Genomic DNA, 16,224 nt, shown 5'->3' with positions numbered 1-16,224 from the left:
AGCTAGGCAGGAGCTCTCCCATTGAATATACCAGCAGTCACCCTTCTCTGTATTTGGACTTTAAATAGCTTCTTCACTTCCTCTCCTCCATGCCAGTCCTTCCTGAGCCATATCTGATTTCCTGTCACCAGGGGATGATCTTCGTCTTCTGAAAATCCTTCTCTCCCTAGCTCTGATCACACAGAACTTGCCCTTTCTTGTATCCTTCCAGCTCCACAGTCAGCTCCTCTGTGGTCTCTGTGCTACCTTGTCCTGCATCCTGCCTTCTGACACTGGCACTCAGGTCTGGGGAGTTGTTGAGGCGACTTGCAGCAAGGATGATTTTTCTCCCCTCCCTTCCCATCTGAAGTTTAAAATGCAGACACTGAGCTGCCAGTAGCATTAGTCACTGTCAAGTTCTCACCGTTTCTAACCTCCCTCCCACTCAGCCTCGCTTTTAAAACAGTAGCTCATAATTGATCACTCATTTTCTGGGTGTAATTATCTAACGGGTGCAGAAGAAGTTGCTCTCCTGATCTCCCCACTGTGAACACTTGCAATGTGACATCCAAGCTCAGTCTGCGTACATCCCCGCATCTCTGGATCATAAACTACTATGGGCATTCAAAAAAAAGCTGGGCGATGGTGGCACACGCCTTTAATCCCAGTACTTGCGAGGCAGAGGCAGGTGGATCTCTGAGTTTGTAGCTAACCTGGTCTACAAAGTGAGTTCCAGGACAACCAGAACTGTTACACAAGAAACCTTGTCTCAAAAGGAAAAAAAAAGGGGGGGGGTGAGACGTAAGATAGGAAAGAAGAACGTGGGCTGGGGTGCAGCTCAGTGGTAGTTTGCCTAACTTGTGCTACACCCTGAATTCAGTCCTTATTACTTCAGGGAGAGGGAGATATTTATTTATTTACTTTTTAGAAATTAAGCGCACACACACACAAAAACAACTGGGTTAGGATCTAGAATTCTGTTGATCTGTCTGAAATTTTGATTTTTAAACATTGATTTCTCATGTAAATGGTGAAATAGTTATATGGGATTCCCCTCTGTATGTTATGAATATACTTTATTCCCATTGGTTAATAAAGAAGCTGCCTTGGCCTATGGCAGGGCAGAATATAGGTAGGTCGGGAAATTCTTCTGAATGTAAGGGAGAAAGAAGGCAGAGGAGTTAGGCAGACGCCATGTAACTGCCAAAAGAGAAAGATGCCAGAAACTTAATGGTAAACCACAAGCCTCATAGTAAAATATAAAATAATAGAAATGGGTTAATTTAAAATATAAGAGCTGGCTAGGAATACGCCTGAGCCATTTGCCAAGGAGTGTTGTAATTACTATAGTTTCTGTGTGATTATTTGGGTCTGAGTGGCTGGGAAACCAACGTGCAGTCTCCATTTACAAAATAGCATAGGTGGTCATCAGTGTTTCTACCATTCCTAGGCATATGGGCACATTCATATCAGTAAGGCCAGACTCTGTAGTTCCCTGAGAATGGCAAAATCACTGGGTTATGGACAGAGGTAGGCTTCAAGATCTAAATACTGTCCTTCGAATAACTTCATTTAATGAAGCAATCTAGTCTACCCCGGGCCACTTCTTGATTCATATTTCTTAAATTGTTTACTTGAGATTGATTCTCAGTGGTAGGACAAGAGTTTAGCGTGCACAAGACTTTGGGTTTTATCTTAGTAAAAAAAAAAATAAGAATTGTTTGTATGATCCACTCAAGGATAAAAGGAAAAACCGCTTTACAAATTAATAATGAATTAACGCATATATTTTTCTAGCTGTTTTTTAGTATTGATTTGCCGGGTTGGGGAATCAAACTCAGGACTTTGCACATTCAGGGTTCTGCCACTGAGCCACATCTCCAGACACCTCAAAAGAATATTTCAGAGTGAGGAAAGGATTGGTCAGAACTTGTGAATGTGTTTCTCCTGCTTAGCTTACTAGTAAAGGTGATTTGAGACAGGCTAACATTTTACTTAGAAGGGATATGAAAGAAGGGGCGGATTCCCCCCACCACACCCAGATCTAGTCACCTCTCACCTGCTCTGATAGCTCCTGGACTGGCCTCCAGTAGTTAGGGATATCCAAAGTAACTGTCAGGATGAAACTGCCTTGAATTCTATGCTTGGAACTTTCCACTGAAAGAAAGTCTAGGGCTAGGGATGGGTAGCGTAAGTGCTGGAAAGTGGTCGGTCACTTTCCCACTGATCAGGCAACATCTGTGAGACTCTTGTCCCTTCGCCAGCAGTAGGTAAGTCAGCCCTCCATGTTTGGTAGGTGTCCGTGCTATGGGGCATGTGTGGAAGTCAGGGGGTAACTTCCTGGAGCTGCATCTTGCCTGCGCCTTGGGAGGCGGTTTCATTTCTGCCTTTCTGTATTCCACAGACTAGCTGGCCCACTAGTTTCCTGTCTCCACCTCACCCCAGGGTTGTTGGAATGATGGGAACACAGGTTCTTACGTGGGTTCTGGAGCTCTGACTCAGGTTGTGTGGCTCCTGTGCCTCTGCTTTTGCTCTCTGAACCATCCACCATCCTTCCCATCTCCTTAGCATTTGAAAGACTCTGAGGCCTACAAGGAGAATCTCTCTTACCATATAGCCTGCTGCTTTGGTTTCTCCGGTCACCTAAAAAACATTGCCAGCAGGTGCGTGTTGGACCTTTGCATTTTTGGACCTCAGGCAATGCAGAGCCTCCCAGGGCAGAGGGCAGTTGGTGCAAGGACGTCCTGGGTCTGTGTTGTTTCGGTTTGGGCTATATCTGAAAACTTCCTCTCGGCTCGGCCACAGAGCCGTGCTCAAAGAGAAGTGGCAATGTGACTGCGCTTCTGCAGATCCTCCCCGGGTTACTGAAGTGTCTGGGTCTGTCCCTAGCATAGCCCGGAAATGTTGGATGTTCTCTGTGTGAGAGCAGCGGTACATCCGTGAATCTGTCCCCTTGAATAGCTAGTCTTTGCTGGTGAGATTTGTAGTTGGGGTCCTTTTAAGGAAAGCGCAATTATATTTTTTGCCTTGAGCAAGCATTTAAGTAGCTGCTGTCTTTGGAACTGGATGCTGAATTGTTCCTTCAGCTCCTGCCTGGCGCTCGCTAACTGCTGACAGTTGCTGTAGAAACCGTATCTGGCAGCTGTGACATAGTTGGAGCTTTGTATACCTAAAAAAAAATTTCCTTTGTAGGCCTTGGCAAATTAACATTTTCAAAGGTTGTCAGCTTTAAGAATAAAAAACACATTTTATTTATCACCAGAGACTACAAAAGGATTCTCCGGGATCTGAAAAAAGCCCTCTTTAAAAAAGGATTTATTTTATTTGTTTATTTTCAAATGATTTTAATTTTCATTTCTTACCATTTACACATGTTATGAGGTCTTTCAGATAATCTATTTTTTCCCTAGAAAATAGGGAACACCTGCCATCTCTCTCACATTGGTACTAGGGAGAGAGTCCAGGGCCTGATGCATGCTGGGCCAGTGCTCTACCCCTGAACTGCACCTCAGCCCTGTCCAGTAGCTTTAATTAAAGTAGACACTTGAGCCTCACAGGACAAATGTACTCTTAAATAGATGGGGGTGGGGTGGGTTCAAACTGTCATATTTATTCTCTAAAGTTGGAGATTAGCACCATTGTTGTGGTCTGAGACTTTGCTTTGCTTTTTCTCCTCCCCCCCCCCCCACTTTTCCTGAACCAGATGATACAAAGCCCAATGGAAGGAAAGTGGTGGGTGATGTGGCGTATAACGAGGCCAAGGAGAGGGCGAGCTTTATCACGCCTGTCCCAGGCGGCGTGGGGCCCATGACCGTGGCGATGCTGATGCAGGTACGGTGCAGAAAGTTCTGGGGTTCTTCTGAAGACCTTCCTACCCCCAAGACACCTCGTAAGACCCCCTCAGAAGTCGGGCACAGATGGAGTCTGCTGAGGAAAAGCGGTGTAAGAGGGCAAAGATGGTGTTAGTCCTGTCAGTAGAGGAAGCTGTCCTTCCACGGCCTTTGGAATTTAGAGCTGACCCAGAAACACGCTGGCTGGCTGGCCTGCCGGGGTGGGTGAGGCAAAGGCCCTTCCGTGAACATGGTGCCTCCTCACTCACCCCAGGTCAAGGGTCACCATGAACTGGTTCAGGTGGGGACCGAGCAGTGATGACCTGGCCCTTGGTACTGACAGACTGTTGGACTGTTCACCTCTTCTTTCTCCATTTCTGTCACTTTGCCCAGAGCACAGTAGAAAGCGCACAGCGTTTCTTGCAGAAATTTAAGCCAGGACAGTGGACAATTCAGTATAACAAGCTGAGTCTCAAGACACCTGTTCCGAGGTGAGAATGAAATGCTCTTGGGTAGAACTTCTGGGCTGTGTACCGTGGGCCCGTGGGTTCGTCTGCAGACAGCACCATTGATTGGGGCGGAAGAGGATGTTACTAGTGGGGCTCACTATGCAGACACTGAAGACTGACGCCCGTCCTTGTGTCTTTGAAGTGACATTGATATATCACGATCTTGCAAGCCGAAGCCCATCTGTAGCCTGGCCCGAGAAATTGGGCTGCTCACAGAAGAGGTGGAGCTATACGGGGATACAAAGGCCAAAGTCTTGCTGTCAGCCCTAGAGCGTCTAAAACACCAGCCCGATGGGAAATACGTGGTCGTGACTGGGTATGTATGTCCTGTCGCCAGCAGAGTCTTCTACATGCGGCCTGACCATTATCACCAGGAGTGGTATTTACACTTAGAACATGTGTGGAAGAGCTACTAGCTCAGTCTTTTGTTGGTGGTGGTTTTGTTTGTTTTCGTTTTTGAGACAGGGTTTCTCTGTATAACAGCCCTGGCTGTGTCTGGAATTCACTCTGTAGACCGAACTGGCCTCAAACTCAGAGATGGACCTGCCTCTGCCTCCAAGTGCTGAGATTAAAGGCATTCGCCGCCACCACCCAGACCTCTTGTTTGGAGGTTTTATTTATTTACTTGTTTGTTTGTTTGTTTGTTTGTTTATGGTTTTTCGAGACAGGGTTTCCCTGTAGCTATCGAGCCAGTTCTGGAACTAGTTCTTATAGACCAGGTTGGCCACGAACTCACAGAAATCCGCCTGCCTCCGCCTCCCAAGCGCTGGGATTAAAAGTGTGTGCCACCACTGCCTGACTCTTAAGGTTTTATTTTTTAATTTGTGTGTGTGTGTATGTGTGTATGAAAGAGAAGGGGGAGAGAGAGAGACCACAGACTCCTAAAGAAGCAATTTCAGGGGATCTGATGGCCTCATCTAGCCTCTGAGGGCACTAGGCATACATATGGTGCACTTACATGCATGCAGGCAAAACACTCTTATTACATAAATAAAAATAAATAAATAATTTTTTAAGGGGGGAAGGGCTGGGGAAATGGCTCAGTGATTAAGAGCACTGGCTGCTTTTCCAGAAGCCTCCTGTTCAGTTCCAAGCACCCACATGGCGGCTCACAGAGCTGTTTCTAACTCCAGTGCTGAGGGGGTCTGACGCCCTCTTCTGGCCTCCACAGGCACTGCATACATGTGGTGCACAGACATACAAGCAAAAACTCCCATACATAAAATAAAAATTAAATTTTTATAAAAAGAACTTAAAAGGCATGGGCAGTAGTGTCACGTGTCAGTTCTATTTCTTTCTTATAGTGAGTAGAGCTAAAGTTCTAAATTGTATTATGTACACACATGATATGTGCATTGTAGGGCTGCTTATGTAAAGGTTGAAGGACAGTTTTGTGGAGTTGCTTCTTTCATTCCACCAATATACGGGTTCCACATGGAACTCAGGGTAAGGCTTTGATGCCGTGGAGCCATCTCCTGGGGTTAAGCTATAGGGGAATGCAAGCCTAGGTGGCTAGTTACTACATCGGCGCTGGGACCCAAACTCAGTCTTCTGGAAGAGCAGCAAGCGCCCTTCACCACTGAGCCTTCTCTCTAGCCCGTTGTTCTTATTGTTTATATTAGGAGTTATCTCTGAGTGTTCAGTGATTCCAGTGACATTAATTCTGTGGTCTTTTGCTCTCTTCATAAAGTATAACACCAACGCCCCTGGGAGAAGGGAAAAGTACAACCACAATTGGACTGGTGCAAGCCCTCGGCGCCCACCTGAATCAGAATGTTTTTGCCTGTGTGCGACAGCCTTCTCAGGGACCCACCTTTGGGATAAAAGGTACTTGTGGCCGGAGGGACCTGCCTTTCCTTTAGTCCTCCCAGACTGACTTTACCTGTGGGCGCTTATGGGTGCTTCATCTCATTTAGATAGCTGGAGTATTTGCTTCTGACATTTGTATTGTGATTCATTTGAGGAAGGCTTTCATTGTCACTCCAAGACTTATGATGATTGGGATGTGTAAAATGGAGTTCAAAAGGCTTTTACTTGATATCCTGATATCCACTCTACTGTCATAGTAACAATAAAAGAAATCATGGCTGCTGATCCAGGCTCCCACTGAAACAGACCAGTTCCACAGAATAAGAAAACCTGACCCCAGTTAGTGTGGGCTTTCTGGCAGGTATTGTGCTAAGCATTTGGTGTATGCGTCATTCTCTATTCCCAGATGAGATGATGTCACTGCTTAGGGATAGCAGCATGAGGCCTTACTGGTAACGTGGTTAAAGGCACCATTTTGCATGTATTTATTTATTTATATTTTGTGTGTGTGTGTGTGTGTGTGTGTGTGTGTGTGTGTGTGTGTGATCGCCACAGACTGTGTGTGGAGCTTAAAAGACAACCTGCTTAATTTGTTCTCTCCTTCCACCGTATGGAGCCTAGAGATCAAACTCTGGATGTCAGGCTTGGTGGCAAGTGCCTTTACCCCCTTACAATTCATCACAGTAGCAAATTACAGTTGTGATGTCATAACAAAGTAATTTTATGGTTGGGGGTCACCACAACCCGAGGAACTGCATTAAAGTGTGCAGCATTAGAAAGGTTGACAGCCACTAACTCAGCCCACAGCAACTCTTGCCCCACTCCTATATCAAGCGCTAAGCTACCTCACGCAAGCCTTTTGATGAGGTGAGAACGCTGGATCGCTAACCATATTTAACCTCCTCATTTTGATCACTGTGGTTTGTAATGATGCTCTTTCTTTTTCCAGGTTATTTATTGATTTTGTTTATTATTATTTTACATACATTGGTTGGGATTAAATTCAGGGTATCACTCATGCTAGGCAGATACCGCACTGAGCTGCACACACAGACATGCTTCTGGTTTTTTAGCTTTCTGTGTGCATACTCTTTGTACATGGTGCTGTGGTACATAAGGACGCTTTGACACAGATTTGCACTGCCTACCTCAAACCCCATACCCTCCCTTTTCTTATTGCTTCCCCCTCCTGTTACTCCTTTGTGTTTTCCTATACAATGTTGCTTCTGCTTTCAAAACATTCTCTTTTAATTTAAGCTATTTTTATTAATTATAATATATTCTTAGCGGTGGCTTTTTCATTTGCTGCCTGACAAGGGATCATGTTCTGCTTGTTCCAGTAATTAATGCAGATGTTCCCAACAGCCACACCTCTTCCTTCCTGCCAGGTTTGACTTGGGCTTGTTAGTTTCATTTTGTCTCTGAAACCAGGTCTTTCCAGGTAGTTCAGACTGGCCTGGACCTCACCATGTTCCCTAGGCTGGCCACCATGCTGTCCTTGTGCCTCCTGAGAGCTAGATGAGCCGGCGCCCTGCCTTTGTGCTGTAACAACCCCCTTTGACTCCAGGAGCCTCCTTCCTCTGACTAGAGAGCTCATTGTTCTCTCTTGCTCTTTATTGAATTTTCTTCCTTGCATAGACTCTTCCTCTCAAAAATAGGATCTGTTCTTTACACTGACGTTTATCTTACCTGATGTTGTGGCACCCTGGCCATCTTGACCGGTTTTCAGTTGACCGCACAGACCAGCAGAGCTCCCAACAGTTCAGCTGTTTTCTAATGTATGTCTCCTATTCTGGAAGAGCTGGGGTCTCTGCGTTAGGTGTGTACCTTCAAGATTCCTTTTTTGGAAGCTAGAGTAGCTTTGTAAGAGTAGGAAATTAAACAGGCTTTCCTTTATGTAACTGTCATCTGGGTTTTTTTAATATGTTAGGAATCACAGGGAACCTATTTCTAAAGATAATAAGTAGGTATGTGTGTGTGTGTTCATGGTTTTGTCATTTGCACTCAGATTTCAATTGAGAGGCTGTTCAGCGTGCGCATGATCAAGTGTTTTAGTGCGGTGAAGGAAATTAGAAAACACCTGCTCACATCTGTCCAAATGACTAGAAAATAAACAAACAGTATGCTTAGTAGTTACGGAAATGGGTTTGTCAGTCTTTGGATTCCAATTCATGGAGAAGCAAGTTAACCTGAATCCCCACCCTCTGTCTGTTCCCTAGGTGGCGCTGCAGGAGGTGGCTATTCCCAGGTCATTCCTATGGAAGAGGTAAATCACCCGGCTCTGTGTCGTATCTTTTCCCCTCTAGAGAGGAAATTTGTTTTATTTTATTACATATATTTTTAGAATGCTTAGTGGACAATCTACTTGTTTCTTGGCAGGAACAACACATTTAACAAAAATATCTTTCTTTGTAGCCTCATGACAATAGCTTGCTCTCGAGGTCTGCCTTTCAGTGAGGATAATTATTTTGAGCAAGTGAACACATGTTGCACGGTCTTGAGCATCAAAGTCCTTGTGACACGGGAACAGTATAGGGACCCAGGGGGGAGCAGCTGCCCATGCTCCTCTTCATTGGTATAGCCTCTGGTGACCTCAGTAGTGCCGTGTGGTCTCCATTCTCTGGACACTTTTATGGAGAACCGCAATTCTTTCTTTGGAAGGAGTTGTTTCAAGGGACAGATAGCTGGGCGTTTTTATTTTATAAATAAGTTCTAGTGCTCACTGTGTCACTCAGGCTGGCCTTGAACCGGTAGCCATCCTGAGTGCTGGGGTGACAGGCATGAGCCACCACACCTGGTTTCAGGGATTTGCTTTTCATAGCCCATTCGTGAGCCTGTCCACAAGCTGGGCTTCAGCCAGCACCCACTGGTGTTAGTGCATATTGAGTGACTGCTGTGGCTGCTGCTCTTTTGTAGTTCAATCTCCATCTCACTGGTGATATCCACGCCATCACTGCAGCTAATAACCTCGTGGCGGCTGCCATCGATGCTCGGATATTTCATGAGCTGACCCAGACAGACAAGGTAGGATGCAAGGGGTGGGGGAGTTCTGAATTAGTGTTGGTCCCTTGCATGCTGAGGCAGGTAACATGGCAGTGGGAGGCCCTCATCTCACATCTTTTCTCCCTTTCTCTCTAAGGCTCTCTTTAACCGCTTGGTGCCTTCGGTAAACGGAGTAAGAAAGTTCTCTGATATCCAGATCCGAAGGTTACGGGTAAGTGTTTTCCTTCTTGATCGCTGATATTGTAAGACACTTAATTGATAAAAGCAATAGGACTTAATGGCAGGAGCTTTCCCCTCATTTCTCTATAATTTAGAGGTGATTGATACTATAGTAAATAGAGCACTGACAACCTACCCTCAACTAAGAGAGAGAACAGATGCTTTTCAGTGTGGGAGGAGTGTGGATGCCATCGTGGAGATGTGTGGGGTTGAATCCCTGCTCTCCCCAGCCCTGGAATCCCGAGCAAACTCTTTGAGGGCTGCCTCTCAGTTCGGTCTTCTATAAAGATGACCTTGATAATGCTTTCCCTACCTAGATAAAGGACTCTGGGAGAATTAGTGAGTTCTGTACTTTATTTGAATTTCTTTAACATACGTAGCCGTTTTAAAAACGTATTTGTTTGTATATTAAGTGTGGGCATGTTGGGTCATAGCACCATGGAGAGTCAGGGGACAGCTTTTGGGATTCAGTTCTTACTTCTCAGTTTGTTGGAGCAGGGTCACTCTTGTTTCTCCCGTCTCTTCCTCCCATCTCTCTGTTAGGAGTGCTGGAATTATAGATGTGCACCACTCTGTCTGGTTTTACATGAGTATAAAGAATTGAACTCAGTTTATTGGGCTTTTAAAGCAAGTGCCTTTATATTCTGAATAGTTTATCCAAATCTATATATCGTCAATAAGCATATGTTTTATCATACAACCCAGAAATCCACTCTTTTGATTTTGAACAAGAAAAATCAAAATTGGTGTTTACACAAAACCCTGTACATGAATGTTTTGATGAATCTATTAATAGTCTTACCAAAGTGAGGAAAATCTTCACTGTTCTTCCATGGCTGTCTGGTCAGACCAGTTGTTGCACATCTGTGCCATAAAAAGACATGAGCCGCTGATGAGCACAACTTGGTTGGCTCTCAAAGGCATCATGTTGAATAAAAGAAGCCAGCATCAAGTCGTCGGCTGTGCCTCTGTGTGTGTGGCATCCTCGGTGCAACACGGCTGTAGTAATGGCCGCCACACCACTGGATGCCAAGGGTCAGGGGGAAGGTGTGACCGTAAAGGAGTAGTACAGGAAAAGTGTGTGTGTGTGCGCGCGCGCACTCGGAAGCATTCACTAAATGGTGTGAACTGTTTATCAACAGTTCTATTCACTTTATTTTTCGTTCTTTGCATCCTATAATAATAATATTCACAATACTGATGATGAAAGAAAAAAGAGAAGGAAGGAGCCACAGGCAGAGTAGGTCTCGCTGACTTACGACTGCTGGGTGGGAAGAGGACAATTTTATAAGCATTTTCCATCTTGAAAAATGACCTGCATAGATACTGTAAATCAATTTTTAAAAAAGTAAATTCTGTAAGGAAGAAAATAAAAATAAAAAGCCCTTCTATGTGTGTGCCCCTTTAGAACAGTAAGAAGTCAACAAAAGTATTGAGCCATATAAAAATTTATAAAAGAGTTTTAATTGATTTTTTTTTTATTGATTGCTGTTTATTTTTGCCTTTCCTAAAATCTGACTTTAATTGGATTCCTCGGCATTCTGGTTTTTAAAGCTTTGCATGTTGCTTTTCATTTCAATATATTTGATGAATCCAGAAGTGAGCTGATACTTCTCCGCTAGGGCTGGTTTTGGTGTTGAGGGAAGTCTCTGGGGTGGAGTTACAGAGACAGACGTACCATGTGGGAATAGGAAAGAACCTCCAGGCTTAGCTAAAGGGTGCCAATTTACCCTTCTGGTGCGCCCCAGACTGGATTCATGATACTTATTTCCTAGTGGAAATGCTATCTCAAGATAATGGTCAGTTAAAAAAAAAAAGTATGCTTCTCTATTTTGTTTTTTAAGGGAGAAAGCATTTATTTTAACTTACAGTTCAGAGTAGAGTCCATCATTGTAAGGAAGGACGACAGGGACTTGAAGCAAATGGTGACATCACATCCATAATCAGGAAATAGAGGGATAGACAAATGAAAGCTCTCATCTTGTTTTTGTTTTGTTTTGTTGGGACAGGGTCTGGCTATATGACACAGCACGCTGGGTAAACCAGACTGCCTCAAACTCAGAGATCTGTCTGCCTCTGCCTCCTGAGCTGGTTCTTGTCTCATTTTATGTTTTAATTTCCTCTTTTCTTTCTTTCTTTCTTTTTTCTTCTTTTCTTGTCCCAGAGGTTAGGCATTGAAAAGACTGACCCTACCACACTGACGGATGATGAGATAAACAGATTTGCAAGACTGGATATTGATCCAGAAACCATAACGTGGCAGAGAGGTATGTCCCCTGCACAGGCTGCCAGCCTCCTGTGCTTTGGTAACCACACACTTCCCCTTCCCCGGATGCTCCCGGGTCAGGATGTTGTCCAGGATGTCCTTTGCTTTTCTTGCCGACCTTAGCCACCATGTAGATACCCCTTTGTGGGATTGGTTGTATTTCTCGTTGTCTGTTCTGTGTTGATTGAAATGAACGTTTCAAGGAAGTTCATGCATAAACCAAAAATAACATTTTTTAAGTTTCAATTTTATGCAGAAAGTTTTGGTGTCGTGGAGTGGGAAAATGATGTTTAATCACTTGAATCATGTGTGCTCTTTCTTCTCAGAACTCTGCTGGCACCGGTGACTTGGCTTTTCATCTTTCTCTTCAGCCTGCTCGTCACTTCTCATTATTAGCTCCTCTTGTAGCACTCGGCAGCCTTCAGCTTTAGGCGTTGGCCTGACTTCACCACCATATGTCGCCTTTCTCTGTGTACAGTTAGCAGGGCTCGGGGCTTTACTTTCCACCTATCTCCTTTGTCTCATGGTAGAGGAGAAATTTTCGTCAAGTCATGCAGAGTGCACCGTAAGGCCAACTTACCAACTTCATTCTTGTTTTTATCAGCACAGTGTCCTGTCGATTTGGAGTTTTTGATGTTTGTTTTGATCGTGTAGCCCAGGCTGGTCTTGAGCCCTCTAGACAGCCAAGGTTGACTTTGCATTAGCCCTCTTGCGTCCATGTCCCTGCTAGGATTATAGGTGTAGACCACCATCCTGGATGTTCCTTTAAAGAAATTTTTTTTTTTTTTAATTTTTATGTGTATGAGTGTTTTGCCTTTAACTGTGTCTATGCACCACATGCATGTAGTGTCTACAGAGACCAGAAGAGGGCATCATATACCCTGGAACTGAAGTAACAGACAGTTGTGAGCTGCCATGCCTGTTCTGGTACCCAGGTCCTCTGGAAGAACAACTAGTGCTCTTAATCTCTGAGCCGTGTCTATAGCCCCCAAATGACCTTCTTAATACAAAAAACATATTGTCATTTCTCCTCTTGCTTCAATAGCTTTAAGCAAATGCTGCAACATTTTAAATTTAAATATAACTTATTTATTTATCATGTGTATGGGTGTTTTACCTGCATAGATGTATGAGCACCATGTCCTTGCGTGGTGCCCAAGGAGATTGAGAGAAAACATCTGGAGTTACTATGGATGCTTGTGAGCTGCCTTGTGGATGCTAAGAACTTAAGCTCAGTCTTCTGCAAGAGCAATAAATGCACTAAACCACTGAACCATCTCTCTAGACCCCACTGCAGTATTTTTAGAAGGAAACAAGCTCACCATATGTTGTGAGAATTTAATACATTGTTTAATCATTTACTTTAGCACGGGGAAGTATTGGTGTGTAGAGAGAATCTTACTCTAGAGGCCCATACTGACCTTGAACTGATTCTCAATCTTTCAAGTGTTAATATTACAGGCAGGAGGCACAACAGCTGGCTTTTTCTTTGCTGATGTTTATTGGTTTGTTACAAAAGAAACAATTAGGAAAGAGGCAGTTGGAGGTCTATATACATCATATCCCTGTGCATTTGTGTGTTAACCAGCCTGGAATCTCATTGTTTTATACATGTAAATATACTGCTGATGGTGATGGTGGTGGTGGTGGTGGTGGTGATGATGATGATGATGATTTTTACAAGTCTTCACCTCCACCCCCAATCCATGGGGTGGAGTCACTGTGGGTGGGCCTGAAAGTTCTATCCCTCCAATTACCTGTCCTTGCTGGTCACCATACCCCTCCTGAGGTTCTCTGTCCTTTTAACATTCCAAGGGCTCTAGGAACCTTGTGCCGTGAACCCGTGGCAAAGATGACATACGTTTCCTTGGATCCCATACATGGGACAATCAAATGTAGGCGCCCACTGAACAGTGAACAGTAGCTCGTCCTGGGAAGTGAGGTTTGGATTGGTTGGTGGTTGACCTTACCAGGCTACCTGAGGTCATACAACTGGGTCTATGTTCTGTCATCGTGAGAGAATGTGCTATAGGGAGGGCCAGGTCTGCGGCTCAGAGTGTTTCACAAGCATTTGCACTTGGTCTGAGTGGATGGCCCTTGTGTGGGTGTGTGGCCAGTGAGTCAGCCCGCAGAACAACACGCACCTTAGCCTTTCTAAAACTGGGTTGCTCTTTTTTTTCTGCTAATGTAGAATGTGTTTTGAAAGAGTCCAGATTTTATAATTGTTTGAATTCTTTAGAAGGAATGAAGTTCATCACTCCACTTTCTTCTGCTTTAAGAACCATCCTTCTACATTTCTTACACTAGAATAGCTTGTCGTCCCTTTGATTTGTTTTAAAGCTGTTGCTAAACTGGATGTGGTGACACATGCCATTAATCCCAGCGCTCAGGAGGCAGTGCCCGGCAGATCTCTGAGTTTGAGGCCAGCCTGGTCTACAGAGTGAGTTCCAGGACAGCCAGTTACATAATAGATAGAGCATGTCTCAATAACAACACACACACAAACAAACAAAGATAACCCACACCTCTGCTGCTCCCTTTGCCTTAATGGTCCCTACATCTTTGTGGAATTATTTGCTTTTGAGATAGGGTCATGCTTTCTAGCCCAGGAGGCCTTAAATTCGAGAGCCCTCAGAGTACTGGCATGAGAAACATGTGCAATCTTCCTTAGCTTTGTGTTTCTTTGTCCTTTTTTTCTTCCTTCCTTCCTTTTGGGAGGGTGGGTTTGGGGAATCCCAAAGCTAGACTGCACTGCTATTGTCCTGGCTCTCCGTTCCTTTCTTTATGTACCTTTTCTTAAAAGCCATTCCTTGCCCTCCCTTCCCACTGTAGTGCTGGACACCAACGATAGATTCCTGAGGAAGATCACAATTGGACAGGCTCCAACAGAGAAAGGCCACACACGCACGGTAACCGTTTGTTCATCTTCAGTAATTGCTTCGTGGGAACTAGCTCTCTGCTTCCCTCCTCCTCCATCCCCTCCTTTGCGACCACACGGGCAGGTGTTGTTCTGCCTTCTCTCTTTTAAAATGGAAGTGAGTGGGTGTGGCACCGAGCGCTCCTGACAGCTTTTGCAGTAAATCTGTGTGTCACCTGTGTGGTTTTTCCCCAGCATTCCTTCCTGGAGGTGGAGAACCCCAAGTGAATAGTCTTACATGTAAATTAATTAAAATTGCTTCTCTTCTGTTGCCATTTGGCAGAATGTATCTTCGGTGTAAGAATACCTGTGTTGTTCCTTTTATGTCAGGGAAACTGTAGCCAGTATGTAACCAAACTGTAACCAAGCTGCTTTCACAGGAATAAAATAGCTTATTGGTCCTCCTACAATTTGGGGTGAGGAGGTAGTAGGGGTGCAGGAAAGATCTCATGTAGATCAATATAATCTCTAACATACTATAGCTGAGGATGACTTTGAACTCTGATCCTCCAGCCTCCACCTCCCAAGTTCTGGGGTTACAAACTTATGCTACCACACCTGTTTTATTAGGTCCTGGGGATCAAACCCAGGGCTTTGTGAATGCTAGGCAAATTCTCTGCCCCAGAGCTACAACCCCTAATACATTGATTTTTAAAAAATGATTACTCAAGGCGTCTGAACAATTAGGAAATTTTGACTGTTGGAAGATGATTTAGATATTTCTATTCCATCCTTTTTAACTTCCGGTTTGACACAGAGGGTCTGCCTTTGTCTCTTCATCTGCCCACAGGCCCAGTTTGATATCTCTGTGGCCAGTGAAATCATGGCCGTCCTGGCCCTAACTAGTTCCCTGGAAGACATGAGAGAGAGACTGGGCAAAATGGTGGTGGCATCCAGTAAGAAAGGCGAGCCCATCAGTGCCGAGGATCTGGTAAGGCTGGTGACATGACGTCCTGCAGTCTCTCTGTGAGACTGAAAACAAAATTTATACTCTTATTAAAATATTGTGATTATCTCATTAATTGATTTTGCTTATTACAAAAGTTCAGAATTTTTTGTTAAGTTCCTCATAGTGAGTGATGTAATGGGACTGGGCTCTGTCATGGGCCACTAGCGCTGGGTGGTGTGAATGATGCCATCAACCTGCAAGCTGCCACTAGACTGTGTATGGAACACCTGGCATCCGAGTGTCTGATGTCACCCTCACTCCTCCCCATGACACTTGACTTAGAAAGGCTAATTGACCAGTTTGACTGATGGTCTTCTGGTTGGGTCTCCTGTTTTGTTTTGTTGTTTGTTGTTTGATGGGTGGTTTGTTTTTATTATGTTTTGTTTTGTTGCTGTTGTTGTTGTTGTTGTTACTTTCTCTTGAGATAGGGTCTCCCTATGTATCTCTGACTGTCCTGGGACTCAAAATAGACTAGTCAGGATTCGAACTCACAGAAATCTTCCTGCCTCTGCTTCCCAAGTGCAGAGATTAAAGGCATGTGCCATTATGCCCAGCTCTCTATGTACATGATATGAAATTTGAAATAAAAATTCTTAACCGGGTGGTCGTGTCTCCCGCCTTTAATCCCAGCACTTGGGAGGCAGAGGCAAGCAGGTATCTGTGAGTTCGAGGCCAGCCTGGGCTACAGAGTTAGTGCCAGGACAAGCTCCAAAGCTACACACAGAAACCCTGTCCTAGGAGGA

General features: G+C 44.5%; 1 protein-coding gene across 1 annotated transcript in view; it reads left to right on the top strand.

Annotated features, from left to right (window-relative positions):
• The window catches only part of Mthfd1 (methylenetetrahydrofolate dehydrogenase, cyclohydrolase and formyltetrahydrofolate synthetase 1), a 63,695-nt gene that overhangs the window by 28,107 nt on the left and 19,364 nt on the right, over positions 1-16,224 (top strand). Inside the window, exons 9-18 of the mRNA XM_038337167.2 lie at positions 3,683-3,810; positions 4,203-4,300; positions 4,461-4,634; positions 6,009-6,145; positions 8,347-8,393; positions 9,044-9,151; positions 9,267-9,341; positions 11,514-11,616; positions 14,448-14,524; positions 15,323-15,463. Of these exons, the coding sequence (XP_038193095.1) occupies positions 3,683-3,810; positions 4,203-4,300; positions 4,461-4,634; positions 6,009-6,145; positions 8,347-8,393; positions 9,044-9,151; positions 9,267-9,341; positions 11,514-11,616; positions 14,448-14,524; positions 15,323-15,463 (1,088 nt within the window). The remainder of the gene's footprint in view (positions 1-3,682; positions 3,811-4,202; positions 4,301-4,460; positions 4,635-6,008; positions 6,146-8,346; positions 8,394-9,043; positions 9,152-9,266; positions 9,342-11,513; positions 11,617-14,447; positions 14,525-15,322; positions 15,464-16,224) is intronic.

This window comes from Arvicola amphibius, chromosome 7, assembly GCF_903992535.2.
Source record: "Arvicola amphibius chromosome 7, mArvAmp1.2, whole genome shotgun sequence".
Taxonomy (NCBI): Eukaryota; Metazoa; Chordata; class Mammalia; order Rodentia; family Cricetidae; genus Arvicola; species Arvicola amphibius.
The sequence above is the reverse complement of the archived record's forward strand: the minus strand, read 5'-3'. Positions and strand labels throughout refer to the sequence as shown.